Consider the following 13369-nt stretch of genomic DNA (forward strand, 5'->3'; position numbering starts at 1 on the left):
AACAAGTCAAAATAAAACTGTCATATATATACCTAACCACTAGTCTAGTTTTGTAAAAATAAAATCTCCTATCACTAGAAACAGGGAAACTTAACAATAGCTTTATTAACTTTGAAGAAAAAATCGATGCAGTAGTAGCCATTAATGCAATGTCACAAACACCATCCATTTCCACTAAGAACATCTTGCACCAATCAAGGTTATTGACAATCATTTTTTTAAACAGCTATAATAACAAAGGAAACTTCAGTGATTTTCCAATGCACAGCGTGAAATTATATGTGCAGAGGAGCCACCATCAAGAACTTTCAAGCAGTTATGAGAAACGTAGTTTATCACTTGCATTTCCTTCTATAAATGATGAGTTTCCATCCGCTATTAACTGTTTTGTTGGACCATAAAGTGAGCACCCTGTGCTCAGTACTCTTGACTTGTCATTTCAGATCTGCTCCATCCAAAAAATCAGAAAAAAAAAAAAATTATATATTAACTTGCACTATTAAGCAACTTCAATGATGCAAAGGTGAAAGGATTTCGTTTTTCTTTTCAAATGGAATGATATACAAGCACAAAGTATAACAATGTCACACTTGAAATGACCATATGCTCTCGAATGCTTGGTCAAACATTCAGTAATCCTTTGACAACATAATCACGAACATAGTGTAAATCAATGGAAATATGTTCATGCGAGAATGATGCGCTGGATTTATACTTAACTAAGTTTGATGTGAATCTTGATTTTATAAAGTGTAAATGGCCTAATTAGAACTTGCATTGGATCTTTTTCTGTAGTCTTGATTATATCAAAGTTACTCTAATATTATCACATAAAATGACAGGTGATTGCTAAATGGGAATACGAAGTTCCCTGAAAAGAGAGGAGAGCCACCCAATTTCAGAAGTTATTGCAGCTAATGCATGATACTCCGCCTCTGTTGAAGAACGAGCAACTGCATTTTGCTTTTCTGTGCTTCAAGATATTGGGTTAGACCCTAGAAAGACCATATAATCATTTGTGGAGGTTCTGTCATCCATATTTCCAACCAAATCAACATCAAAATATGTAGTAACAACCATTGATGAAGCATGTCGAAGATGTAGTCCATAGTATACCTGCCTTTGAGATAGCGAAGTAGTCTCTTGATTATAGATAAGAGAGTTTGAGATGGCTTATGCATAAACTGAGCTAGTTTATTTACTGGAAAAGAAAATGTCTGGTTGGGTGAGTGACAAATACTATAATGTACAAGTAACACTTTTATACAGAGAGGAATCAGTAGCATCTCTACCATCATGTAGCATGTGAATTGGTTTAGCTCCTTCCAGGTTGTATCGTGAAAGTATGTCGCAAATATAGCGATGCTGAATTAGTAAGAGACCTGTCGTGGTATGAACTACCTACTCTTTAAGAAAGAAATGCACGTTTCCAAGGTCCTTGAGATTAAATTGTTGGTTTAATGCGAAAATGAACCTGACAAGAAAAAGACTAGAGTTTCGTGTGAAGATTAAATCATCTACATAAACCAAGTAGTATGCAATATGATTTGCATGATTGTAGAGAAATAGGGAAGGATCCATTTGAGATTGTTGAAATCCCAATGAGGTTAGGCCTTGACTAAAAGCTTGATACGAGGCACGGGCTGCCTGTTCGAGATCATAAAGAGACTGTCTGAGTTAGCAAATGTGATATGGATGGTCTGTATCAATAACTCCTACTAGTTGCTGCATGTAAACAACTTCATTAAGTTTTCCATAAAAAAATGCATTATTCACGTCTTGTTGATGAAGAGACCAGTTCTGAGTGATGGCAAGTGATAGAACAATTCGTCTTGTTGCTGGTTTAATGTTAGGTCAAAACATTTATGCGTAGTCAATACCAGGTCGCTGGTGAAACATGACGTCAGACCTAAGGCTTGTAACTGAACTTCAAGCTGGGGAAGGAAAGCAAGGAACTGATACGCAAAACTAACTAGCAAGCAAGGCACAAAAGGCACTCCTTAGGCCTCATCAATCGAAGATGGAGGCATTCCAATCGTTGAAAAAGCCTTCTTGATATTGGGTGGCCTTTCATCGTCCTTTAGGATATTTGATTGAATCAGAGAATCAGTTCTTACAGTGCCCGAAATTAGACAAATTCTTTTGATACAAAAACCCTTTTACAACCAATTGGTTTGATGTTTTCAGCAAGTGGTACCAGCTCCCAAGTGGACACCATGGTTTGTATATGCTTTGTATTTATCTTGATGATTTGGGAGGCAATTATCTTTGATGGATGGCCTAGACGTTAATGCCATTGAACAAGAGGATGAAATTCAGTGACACTGGCAGCAAATTTGTCAGGAGCAGTATGGCTTGCTAATGGATACACACCATTTTGACATCTTCCTTGTAGCATAGTCGCCCCTATGATCCGATCCGATCTTTCACAAGGTAATATTAAATTCAACGTGTACATAATTTAAATCTGATTGAGCTGAAAATTTGATGTTGTTGCCAAGGATCAATACTTTGTCCTTAAAGCTTGATTGTTTGTCACTTGTTGCAAACATACAAAATGCAATAAGTCTCTTAGATTCGAACAACAACATTTGATTCATTTTGCACTAAATTTGATTGCATTTTTGTGTTCTTGTTTTATCTGCTCAAGATTGAAGAACAGAACAAACTCGTCTGGATGTATGTATTAACAGAAGCTAAAAATATGTTTCTTTTAGAAAAGATCTGAACTGATGGGTTTTGTATTCTTCTTACTTCTTTTTTTGCGTTGAAAAACAGAACAAACTCGTCCGTATGTATGTATTAACCGAAGCTAAAAATATTTTTCCTTAAGAAAAGATCTGAACTGATGGGTTTTGTATTCTTCTCACTTCTTTTCTGCGTTGAAAAAACAGAACAAAATCGTCTGTATGTATGCTTTCACAGAAGCTAAAAATATTTTTCTTTTAGAAAAGATCTGAACTGATGGGTTTTGTATTCTTCTCACTTCTTTTCTGCGTTATCTGGTGAGTTTCTTATAGGAAAAAATGTACTGATGAAGGAGATTTTTTAAAGTAGAATCAAATATCCTGAGGTTACGCTCGGACAAAAGACTAATATAACATTTCCTCATCCTTTCAGTCGTCATCGATTCTGTAGCTTTGCTGATCATTTATATATTTCAGCTAAGTGATTGGGGACCGGTTGTAGCGTTTATACAGATATTCAGTTCTGAATCTTATTTTACTGAAAAGATTGATCTAGCTACCAAAATGAAGACGTCAATCTCTTATACTTTGAGAGCGATATGGTCATATGGTTGGAGAATGACTTGAACTCCATGTTGGGGGCACATTGTTAGAACTTCAGTTGGGCAGTGAGCATAAGTTGGTGAGAGAGTAAAACTGTAACGTTGCAGGATCATAGAGAGGGCTAACTTTGTCTCTGTGATGGCAAAGTTCATCCCCGCACAATTTCGAGGTCCCAGACCAAATGGCATGAATGCAGCTATGTTATTGTTTGTAGCTTTAACCACCCCGTCTGCAAATCTCTCTGGTTTAAAAAGAAGAGCATCTTCTCCCCATATTTCAGGATTTTGATGAACTGCTAAAGTTGAAATGTAAACTTCAGTATTCGCTGGAACAGTTATTTTTCCCAATTTAGTTTCCCTTTCAACTCTCCTCATCAGAATAGCATTTGGAGTATATAGTCTTAGAGATTCATTAATTACCATGCCCATCTACAAAGAAGAGACAGAAAATTTAGTTAAAGAACTGAATCAAGAGGTATAATGTTGCAAAGTTCATAATTTTGGTTAGAAGCTAGCCATGGTGGAATGGTTGCTTACAGTTTTCAATTTTGCAAGGCGATCTTGACTTGGAATTTGTAGGCCAAATAATTCAAGCACCTCTTTCCTTGCTTTATCTTGCCAATCTGAGTGGACTGCTAGAAGAAAAACAATCCAGGTAAGAGCGCTTGCTGATGTTTCTTGCCCAGCTAGATAAAAATTCTTGCACTGATCAATCAGGTCATCTAATGATATTTTCTTGGTCTCATCCGAATCATGATACGCCTTTAGGAGCAATCCAAATAAATCATGTCCATAGCCATCTAGTTCTCCCAACAGTGCGTCTTTTTCTCTTCTTTTCATCATGTTCATGAATGATTTTCTTATCTTCGCTTCCAGATTTTCAAATTCAATATCATAACTTGCTTTAACAAATTTTCTGCAAAAATAGAAAAATACCATTCATTTCTGCAACATTAGAATCCTGTATAAATGAAAAGGTGGGAGCCTGAAAATGACAGAATTAAAAGATTTAAAATTTCTCGTCAGCAAGATAATTGTCTCCAAGGAAAAACTCATGTCAGGCATGATTATGCCGATTCATGCACATATATGGTGTTTACCCAATTCCAGGAATTCTAACTCTGTAATTGTTTTCTGAAATAATGTGAGTCATTCTCGTAAGCATATCAAATACGTGCTGCCCTTCCAAGTAGCTGCTTCCAAAAGACGTCCTGGAAATTACTTCTGATGTTAAAATTTTGAACTCTACAAATATATCTATCTCCTTGCTATTACGGTGTCTCCATCTTTCAAGCATAATCTCTAAACTGGCGATCATTTCTGGAACCATACCCTGCAGAGCATAAAAACGGTGCTTAGTAGTTGATGGAATTACCCTAGGTGGGTGACTTTCGTATATGCTTGTACTGTTTATCTAGTTCAATAGTAGTTTAGTTATATATCTTCCAGCTTCATGATCACAGTTCAAAACCAAAACAAGAATTTACTTTTATGCTCTCTCCATGGAAAGCATGGTTGGCCAGTTTCCTGAGTTTAACCCATTTTTCCCCTTCTGATAAGACAATTCCATCCCCTAAGAGCTTCTTTATTTCACTTGAGACCTTCGTTTTGGGGTACGCTCGATCTTTGTTGCTTAATATTTGTTTGACCAGCTCAGGTTCAGTGATGATCAGTTGTGCTTGGGGACCATACCATTGAAGGAAGTTCATCCCTGTACAGAAATATGTAGTCAAAGTTAATTTATATAATTCTGCAGACATTTTGTTGATGTAAGAAGTTATAATTCATCTAAATTTAAGCAAGAATATTGCTTGATTTCTAAAGTATGAGAAGATTGTTACCGTAGAGCTTGATCCATGAATAAAAGTGGGGATGAACCATGGGCAATGTATGATGTAGTAATTCCTGGGGACTGCTCCTAATTTTTCTTATCATTGTGGAGATCTCTTTGGTGTTACCATGCAGAAATCTGTACGAAGGGCCTCTAATTCCCTGTGACTTCATCAAAGACTGGATGCAAATGGGAGTCCACCATACTTTATTAAAGAACTTGATGAGAATAATGAGAATGGATAGGAACAGAGTACAGCTTGAAAAGTAGATTAATGGGTTCGCCATTGTTGCTAGAAGCATGTGTTCTTCACTGACTGAACAAAAACAGAGAACCATGGTCTTGATATAGAGGGCTTTGGCATCTTTGAATTGTTGCTTACATGAGAGAAAACTATGGAGTAGCTTTTTAGAAAATAAATCTAACTCTAATCTACGGAGGAATATGATTTTGGGCCAGGATCAAGGTATCTACCTTTATGGTTCTTCATAAGGGAAGTCAATAATCCTGTTATGGAATTATGGGTCTAAATAAGGTATTTCAACATTGTTGTAATCCCTCCATTCATTCTGATATGCTCCAACAAGATTTTGTTCCACCTATCTTTGTCACAAAATATTTAAAACCATCATCACTCTGTCTGATTTTTTAAAATCAGTTTTGTTGTAACCCATTTTTGGGTCCCCATAAAAAAATAATAAATACAAAAAAAAATAAAGAAAGCTCAAAACAGTGCCGTTCAAAACGGCACTGTTCCCCTTTCTTCCCCGCCGAACACACAGCAGCAAAGAAGGAAAAAGAATGCATATTTAATGACGCCGGTCCCTCAAGCCCACCGACCGAAGACATTGGCCGACCACCTACCGCACCGCCGAAACTAAGGTAGGCACGCCTGGACAGCCGCGCCCGACCAGCCGCCGCATGACCCGTTCCTTGGCTCCACAATGAAAAAAACATGCTCACGGGCTCTATAAATAGAGGAGAGGAGACCCGAGAGAGGAAAAAGAGGAGAAGACGGAGAGAGTGGGAACAGAAGGGAGAAGAGAGGGAGAAGACCGAGAGAAGAGAGGAGAGAAAGGAAGAAGCAGGGAAGAAAACATAAAAAACAGAGGGGAGAGAGAGAAGGAAAACCGCCGGCCACCGCGAACCGCCAGCACCGCCACCACCACCCCTGCCGCATCAGCTGCTGCCAGCATCAACACCGTTCCAGGTAACTTTCTCCACTGTCATTTTTTTGCTTCGGCTTCGGCTTCGGCTTCATCTGCATGCAGAACGTTTACGTTCTGCAGCAGATGAAGATTAATTAGCTAGTTACTGTGCTATGCACAGTAACTGGCTAATTAATTCACGGGGTTACTGTGTGCACAGTAACCCCGTTACTATACACGCTAATTAATTCTCTGGTTACTGTGCACACAGTAACCCGGTTACTATGTGCACAGTAACCAGCCCATGCATTTGGGCCAGGTTCGGCCCAACCCATGTATTTGGGCCTGACCCGGCTCATTTCAAAAAAAAAAAAATCAAAAACATTTTTTCAGCATTTTATAATTTTTCTGCCTAATTTTTATGTCATTTTGATTAATATTTGGTGGTATTTTTTTTTTTATGTTGTTAAAAATACAAAAATCTGATTTTTAAATACCCGGTTTTCGTCAAAAACTTCCACAAAAATACAAAAAAATTAAAAAAAAGAGAAAAAAATGTTTTTGTGCATACGGCCAAGTGTCTCAAAGCTAAAAATTCATATTGTATTTTTCATACACCAAAAAAAATGTTTTAGCATGCATTTTGGCTTTAATAACCAGTTTATTAAAGTCAAGAGAATATTGGCCAATATTTCAAAAACAACAAAAATTTTATTTTGTTTGTCTCTTAGTATCCGGGGTATGACTTTACACGTAATACATATTCCGGATATTTAATTCTTTTTTTTGGACAATAAAACCTGGGGTATGACATTACACGTAATGCGTATTCCAGATATTTAATTCTTTTTTTTTTTTTTTTGGACAATAGAACCCGGGGTATGACATTACATGTAATGCATATTTTGGACAATAGGAAACCACAACATGACTTAGATTTTATTAGACAAAACAATGCAGCCTACCTTAGGTAGGGCGTAGTTGGGGTGCTAATACCTTCCCTTTACGCAACCAGTCTCCGTACCCGATCTCTAAAGACCAGTTAAGGTTCCTAGTAACCAGAATACTAGGTGGCGACTCCCAGTCCATATTTTCACATGTAGAGACAAGAATTCCTTGTCTCTCCCTATTTTCCAGGAATAAATATTCCGATGATTTTTCTTTGAGGGTGGACGATCGCCGCGCCGCCGCACACGTGCGACAGAATGGCGACTCCACTGGGGACCTTGTGGACTAAGCATTGTTTTGTCTAGTTTTTTCTTTGGATTTATTGTGTTTTATTTTTAAGATGAATTTCCCTTAGTTATTTGCTCATATGCTTTAAATTTGTACATATTTGTTCATGCATTATAGATTGTGTCATGCATCATTCATATGATAGTTTGTACTGAAACACTTTAAGTTAAGTGGGGGACTAGCAGCTTACCTTACGACTTTTAGTCAAGGTTTAAGTTTGTGTAAACCCCAACTCTTCACTGAGTGCTTAGACTGGTAACAGTTGGTACACGTGCCATCTCATTACCTACAAGCCCCCATATTGCCTCCACGAGGGTGATCACTGGGACAGCAAGAGACCCTTTTTTTAGAGACTGAATAGCCAACCTACCCATGTTCACATAATAAAACCTGTCCTTGTTTGTAGTGTTGTCGTTATTTGCATACGAGAAAACCCTTCTTGAAGCATTTTGAACTCATGATCGTCACTCCAAAAATTTTCATTGTAGAGTTTGGGCAAGAATCAAGCTTCTTGTTTCGTTATGCAACAATTACAATCATTTGTCACCCCTCGAAGGGCAAGTTCATCATATATATTACATGTTCATACATTTAACATGCATACATGACAGATTGAAATATAGGTCCCCAAAAAAGTCTACAACACCCGACTTCGAGCGAGAAACATGGAAGATGAAGAGCGTGCTCAACGTGAGGCCTATTTGCACGAAGAGTTGGAGTCTCTGAAAATAAGTGTGGCTCACCTCACTAGCTTACTCAAGCAAACATTAAGAAATACCTCTGATGAAGGTCCTTCTAATCGACCGATCACCTTTGATCCGACTCCTACTACAGTTCAGCCTGAGGAAAGAATGAGCGAACATGGTCAAGAACCTCAGCAAAATCCAACATTTGTGCAGTCAACAAGACCGGCACCATCCCCAACAGTCGTGAAGGCATCTGCTAATGAGTCCCACAAGGCTAAGTCATCTGATAGCATTGATCAAGCTAAGATAGAGGCGTTGGAAGCCAGACTCAAAGCCATTGAAGGATTAGACTTATATGACCCGGTACGGGCAGCAGAGATGTGTTTGGTCCCAAATGTGGTTATCCCAAAGAAATTTCGTGTTCCTGAATTCATCAAATACAGTGGAACACAATGCCCCATGACCCATCTCAGGTCCTACTGCAATAAAATGGCTGAGGTAGTACATGATGAAAAACTACTAATGCACTTTTTCCAAGACAGTTTAAGTGGGGCAACTTTGAGTTGGTACATGAGATTGGATAATACAAAAATTCGCAACTGGAAAGATCTTGTGGATGCTTTCGTCAAGCAATACAAGTACAACATGGACATTGCGCGCCCGACAGAACCAGTTTGTCCAATATAGAGAAAAAGGATAAAGAAAGCATAAGGGAATATGCTCAAAGATGGCGAGAATTAGCTGCTCAAGTACATCCCCCACTTCTGGACAAAGAGATGGTCTCTTTTATTTGCCAACACACTTAAAGCACCATATTACGAACATATGATGGGTAGTTCAGCCCAACAATTCACTGATGCTGTGATAGTGTGTGAACGTATAGAGCAAGGTGTCAAGAGTGGTAGAATTGCTGCACCAACCGAGAAAAGAGGCTTCGAAAGAAAAGAGGTTCACCATGTTGAAGATGGCTACGTGAGTAGAAAAAATACATCCCAAAATTACCGTACTCGATCCCAAATTGCCAACATCAAAAAACCTGAACCCCAAAACTTTCAAGCCAAAAGCCAAATTGGAAATTTCCAAAGGGTTCAAGAACAACTACCTCCACTACCGTTACCCCTGAATGAGATGTATCAAAAGCTATTGAGCATCGGACAAATAGCACCAGAACCTCTAACACCTCTGCAGCCACCTTATCCTAATTGGTACAAGCCAGAACTCAATTGTGAATACCATGCCGGTATTACTGGGCATAGCATCTATACCTGCAACGCCTTCAAGAGAAAGCTTTTGCAATTAATCAAGGCTGGTTGGATAGAGTTGGAAGACACCCCCAATGTGAATACGAACCCGCTGCCTAATCATGCTTGAAGCATATTAGGACGGAATGTTTGGGGAATTGGAAAGCATCAAATGGTCCAGCATGATAGCTTGAATTTTTTACTGTGGTGTTGTTCCGCATTGTCTTTGAGTCCTCTACGCAGAGCTTTTAAGAGGAGTTTAGCCTATGAACAAATTCGCCAAAATAGAGGAATGAAGCCTGCCTTGTTATTTCCTTTTATTAATGCTTTTGAATAAGACTTTCTTTGTTAATGAGCTTCTCTTGTGAAATAAGATCATGTGTTTTCTTGTGTTCACATCACTCTTCTTTGTTGTTATTACATGTAAATAACATTTTGAGCGCAACTTTGCTCACAACACTACAACATGAAGAATCCTTTGGTGTTCCTTTCTTCCAAACCCATACATTAATCTCATATGTTTTCAAGGATATTTTTTTGGGACCTCCAAAGTGAGTACAAAAACAAAAATCGTGTTGATATTTTGTCCAAAACAAATGCATTTTGAAAATTCAAGTGATTCCTTAAATAGGTACACATATACTAGAAAACTTGAAAGAAAAAAAAAAAGACAATAAACACTATGAGGTGACTCAAAAGCTGAGTTTTATTTGACTGAATAAATCACTTTGCATATGCGCATGAAAGCAAGACCTATCGATCCTCACTGCAGTGCATTTGAGATGAGGAAAGGCCATCTTTGATAATCCTTTCACAAGACTGAAATATATCATTTGCAGTCCCATGTTGAGCCCAGTAGTGTTTTTTGGAAATAACCCTGGCTAGGATCACACCCCTACACTGGGGGCAAGTGCAAAAAAATACATAATGATTGAAAGTGCCCAAATAACTCTTGGGGGCATGAAAAAGTCTTCAAACAATGAAAGTGCCCAAAACAATACTGGGGGGCATAAAAGAAAATTCTCAATCATCAAAGGTGGCCCATACAAAGCTAGGGGGCATGAAGAAAAATCCAAAGGATCCAAAAATTTTGAGCAAAAAAATTACAAGGCCAATGCAATGATGCTCAAAATCAAATGAAGAAAACAAAAACAAAGAGAAAGAGCCCAAGCCCAACACTGGGGGGGCACCGTGGACCATTTTACAAATCAATCCTAAGGTCCAAAAATGTATGAACAAAAGAGTTCGGGATATAAAGCACTTGTGATCCTTAGTCTTAAAGTCCCTTAAACACCTTTTGAGCCTGCAACATATCCATTTTCTTCGTAACCAATAGCCAAAGCCTACATTATATACCTGATAAAGCCCTTTCTGATCAAAGGCAAGCAATCTAGATTGGTATGCAGTGCTTTCTCGTGCGAGTCAAATCATTATTCATACAAATAAAATAAATGCTTTAAATCAATCGGTTCTCAATAACCCTCAAATTGACATTTAAACCTTTTGTGACCAACCAGATGTCACCTTCATCTTTAACCAAAAGCAAAAATCTTTCATCACTTCAAGAAACCTATCCATAGGAAATCACTTGAATTTTTGAGAACAAGTTTATTTTGAACCAATGTCAAAATAATTTTTGTGATTGGAATAACTTGGAAAGTTCCAAAAATTTTGCATGAAAACATTTCATTGTACCAAAAAACCCAAACTTACTTTCACATATCCTCACCCCACACTAAACCCAAGTTGAACACTTGGGGGGCATGATCAAGCTGGGGGGCAATCAAAAACACATGGTAGGGCTGGCTCCATGATTCCTTTTCTAAGGAAAATGTCGGGCAAAATTGGTAACTTTTAAGATAAAGGGTGAAGGACAAAGATGTATGATGACATCAAACCCTTCTCAGAGGTCAAGATCACAAGATGTAATATGAGTAAGCAGAACTGGAAAAGCCATCGAAGTTACTACCAACACTACAACTTTTGAGAGAAAAAAAAACACCATGAAGAAATGGGGGCCTATATTTCTCAGGTAAGTATACATGCATATCAATCATAATGCATTTGCTTTTCAACATTGACAAATCATTGTTTCAACATCATCTCTTTGGTAGTGCGTTTTCTAACCCTACCTCCTTTTGAGTGCGCCTTTGAGCCCTCACCTCCATTTTGAGTGCGCCTTTGAGCCCTCATCCCTTCGGTAGTGCGTTTTCTAACCCTACCTCCTTTTGAGTGCGCCTTTGAGCCCTCACCTCCATTTTGAGTGCGCCTTTGAGCCCTCATCCCTTCGGTAGTGCGTTTTCTAACCCTACCTCCTTTTGAGTGCGCCTTTGAGCCCTCACCTCCATTTTGAGTGCGCCTTTGAGCCCTCATCCCTTCGGTAGTGCGTTTCTAACCCTACCTCCTTTTGAGTGCGCCTTTGAGCCCTCACCTCCATTTTGAGTGCGCATTTGAGCCCTCATCCCTTTGGTAGTGCGTTTTCTAACCCTACCTCCTTTTGAGTGCGCCTTTGAGCCCTCACCTTCATTTTGAGTGCGCCTTTGAGCCCTCATCCCTTTGGTAGTGCGTTTTCTAACCCTACCTCCTTTTAAGTGTGCCTTTGAGCCCTCACCTCATTCCAAGTGTGCCTTTGAGCCACCACCAGTCAGGTAGAGCGTTTTGTAACCCTACCTCCTTTTGAGTGCGCCTTTGAGCCCTCACCAACATTTTTCTGGGTAGGTCACCCATTACAATGCGACCAATTCTCCATGTTTTATATCTGGGTAGGTCACCCATTACAATGAAACCACACTTCACATTCTTTCCTTTTTTTTCGGGTTAAAGGGGATTGATGAAAGGAATCTCAGTTTAGCCCAACCATACACAGGACTTTGGGTCCGGTTGAAGTTTTAGGTCAATCAAATTTTGAGACGACCAGTTTCGGAAGACCAATGTTATTTTTTCTTTACAACACTTACTTTGCACAAATCTTTGCTCCGTAAGCATTGTAAAGAGGGGGGCAACTGTTGTAACCCATTTTTGGGTCCCCATAAAAAAATAATAAATACAAAAAAAAACAAAGAAAGCTCAAAACAGTGCCGTTCAAAACGGCACTGTTCCCCTTTCTTCCCCGCCGAACACACAGCAGCAAAGAAGGAAAAAGAATGCATATTTAATGACGCCGGTCCCTCAAGCCCACCGACCGAAGACATTGGCCGACCACCTACCGCACGGGTGCCGCCGAAACTAAGGTAGGCACGCCTGGACAGCCGCGCCCGACCAGCCGCCGCATGACCCGTTCCTTGGCTCCACAATGAAAAAAACATGCTCACGGGCTCTATAAATAGAGGAGAGGAGACCCGAGAGAGGAAAAAGAGGAGAAGACGGAGAGAGAGGGAACATAAGGGAGAAGAGAGAGGGAGAAGACCGAGAGAAAGAGGAGAGAAAGGAAGAAGCAGGGAAGAAAACAGAAAAAAAGAGGGGAGAGAGAGAAGGAAAACCGCCGGCCACCGCGAACCGCCAGCACCGCCACCACCACCCCTGCCGCATCAGCTGCTGCCAGCATCAACAACCGTTCCAGGTAACTTTCTCCAACTGTCATATTTTTTGCTTCGGCTTTCGGCTTCGGCTTCATCTGCATGCAGAACGTTTACGTTCTGCATGCAGATGAAGATTAATTAGCTAGTTACTGTGCTAATGCACAGTAGGACTGGCTAATTAATTCACGGGGTTTACTGTGTGCACAGTAACCCGTTACTATAATACACGCTAATTAATTCTCTGGTTACTGTGCACACAGTAACCCGGTTACTATGTGCACAGTAACCAGCCCATGCATTTGGGCCAGGTTCGGCCCAACCCATGTATTTGGGCCTGACCCGGCTCATTTCAAAAAAAAAAAATCAAAAACATTTTTTCAAGCATTTTATAAATTTTTCTGCCTAATTTTTATGTCATTT

At 39.4% G+C, this 13369-nt stretch overlaps 1 protein-coding gene across 1 annotated transcript; it reads right to left on the minus strand.

The window, feature by feature from the left end:
- Positions 1-3140: 3140 nt before the first annotated feature.
- LOC118050594 (cytochrome P450 CYP749A22) lies at positions 3141-5407 on the minus strand. Its single transcript, XM_035060976.2, has 5 exons — positions 5131-5407; positions 4777-5000; positions 4390-4622; positions 3827-4205; positions 3141-3718 (listed from the first exon to the last, which is right to left on the minus strand). Exons 1-5 carry the CDS (start codon positions 5405-5407, stop codon positions 3269-3271), a joined length of 1563 nt encoding a protein of 520 aa, XP_034916867.1. The 3' UTR covers positions 3141-3268.
- Between the last annotated feature and the right edge of the window lie 7962 nt (positions 5408-13369).

This window comes from Populus alba, chromosome 19 (assembly GCF_005239225.2).
Source record: "Populus alba chromosome 19, ASM523922v2, whole genome shotgun sequence".
NCBI lineage: Eukaryota > Viridiplantae > Streptophyta > Magnoliopsida > Malpighiales > Salicaceae > Populus > Populus alba.

What these genes read in the sequence shown, in the direction of transcription:
- LOC118050594 (XM_035060976.2), bottom strand. Translation starts at nt 5,407, where the DNA reads ATGGCGAACCCATTAATCTACTTTTCAAGCTGTACTCTGTTCCTATCC. An exon ending in TCCATGGAGAGAGCATAAAA is followed by an intron (nt 4,623 to 4,776) that starts GTAAATTCTTGT and finishes TATGCTCTGCAG; the next exon opens with GGTATGGTTCCAGAAATGAT. An exon ending in GTTAGAATTCCTGGAATTGG is followed by an intron (nt 4,206 to 4,389) that starts GTAAACACCATA and finishes CTATTTTTGCAG; the next exon opens with AAAATTTGTTAAAGCAAGTT.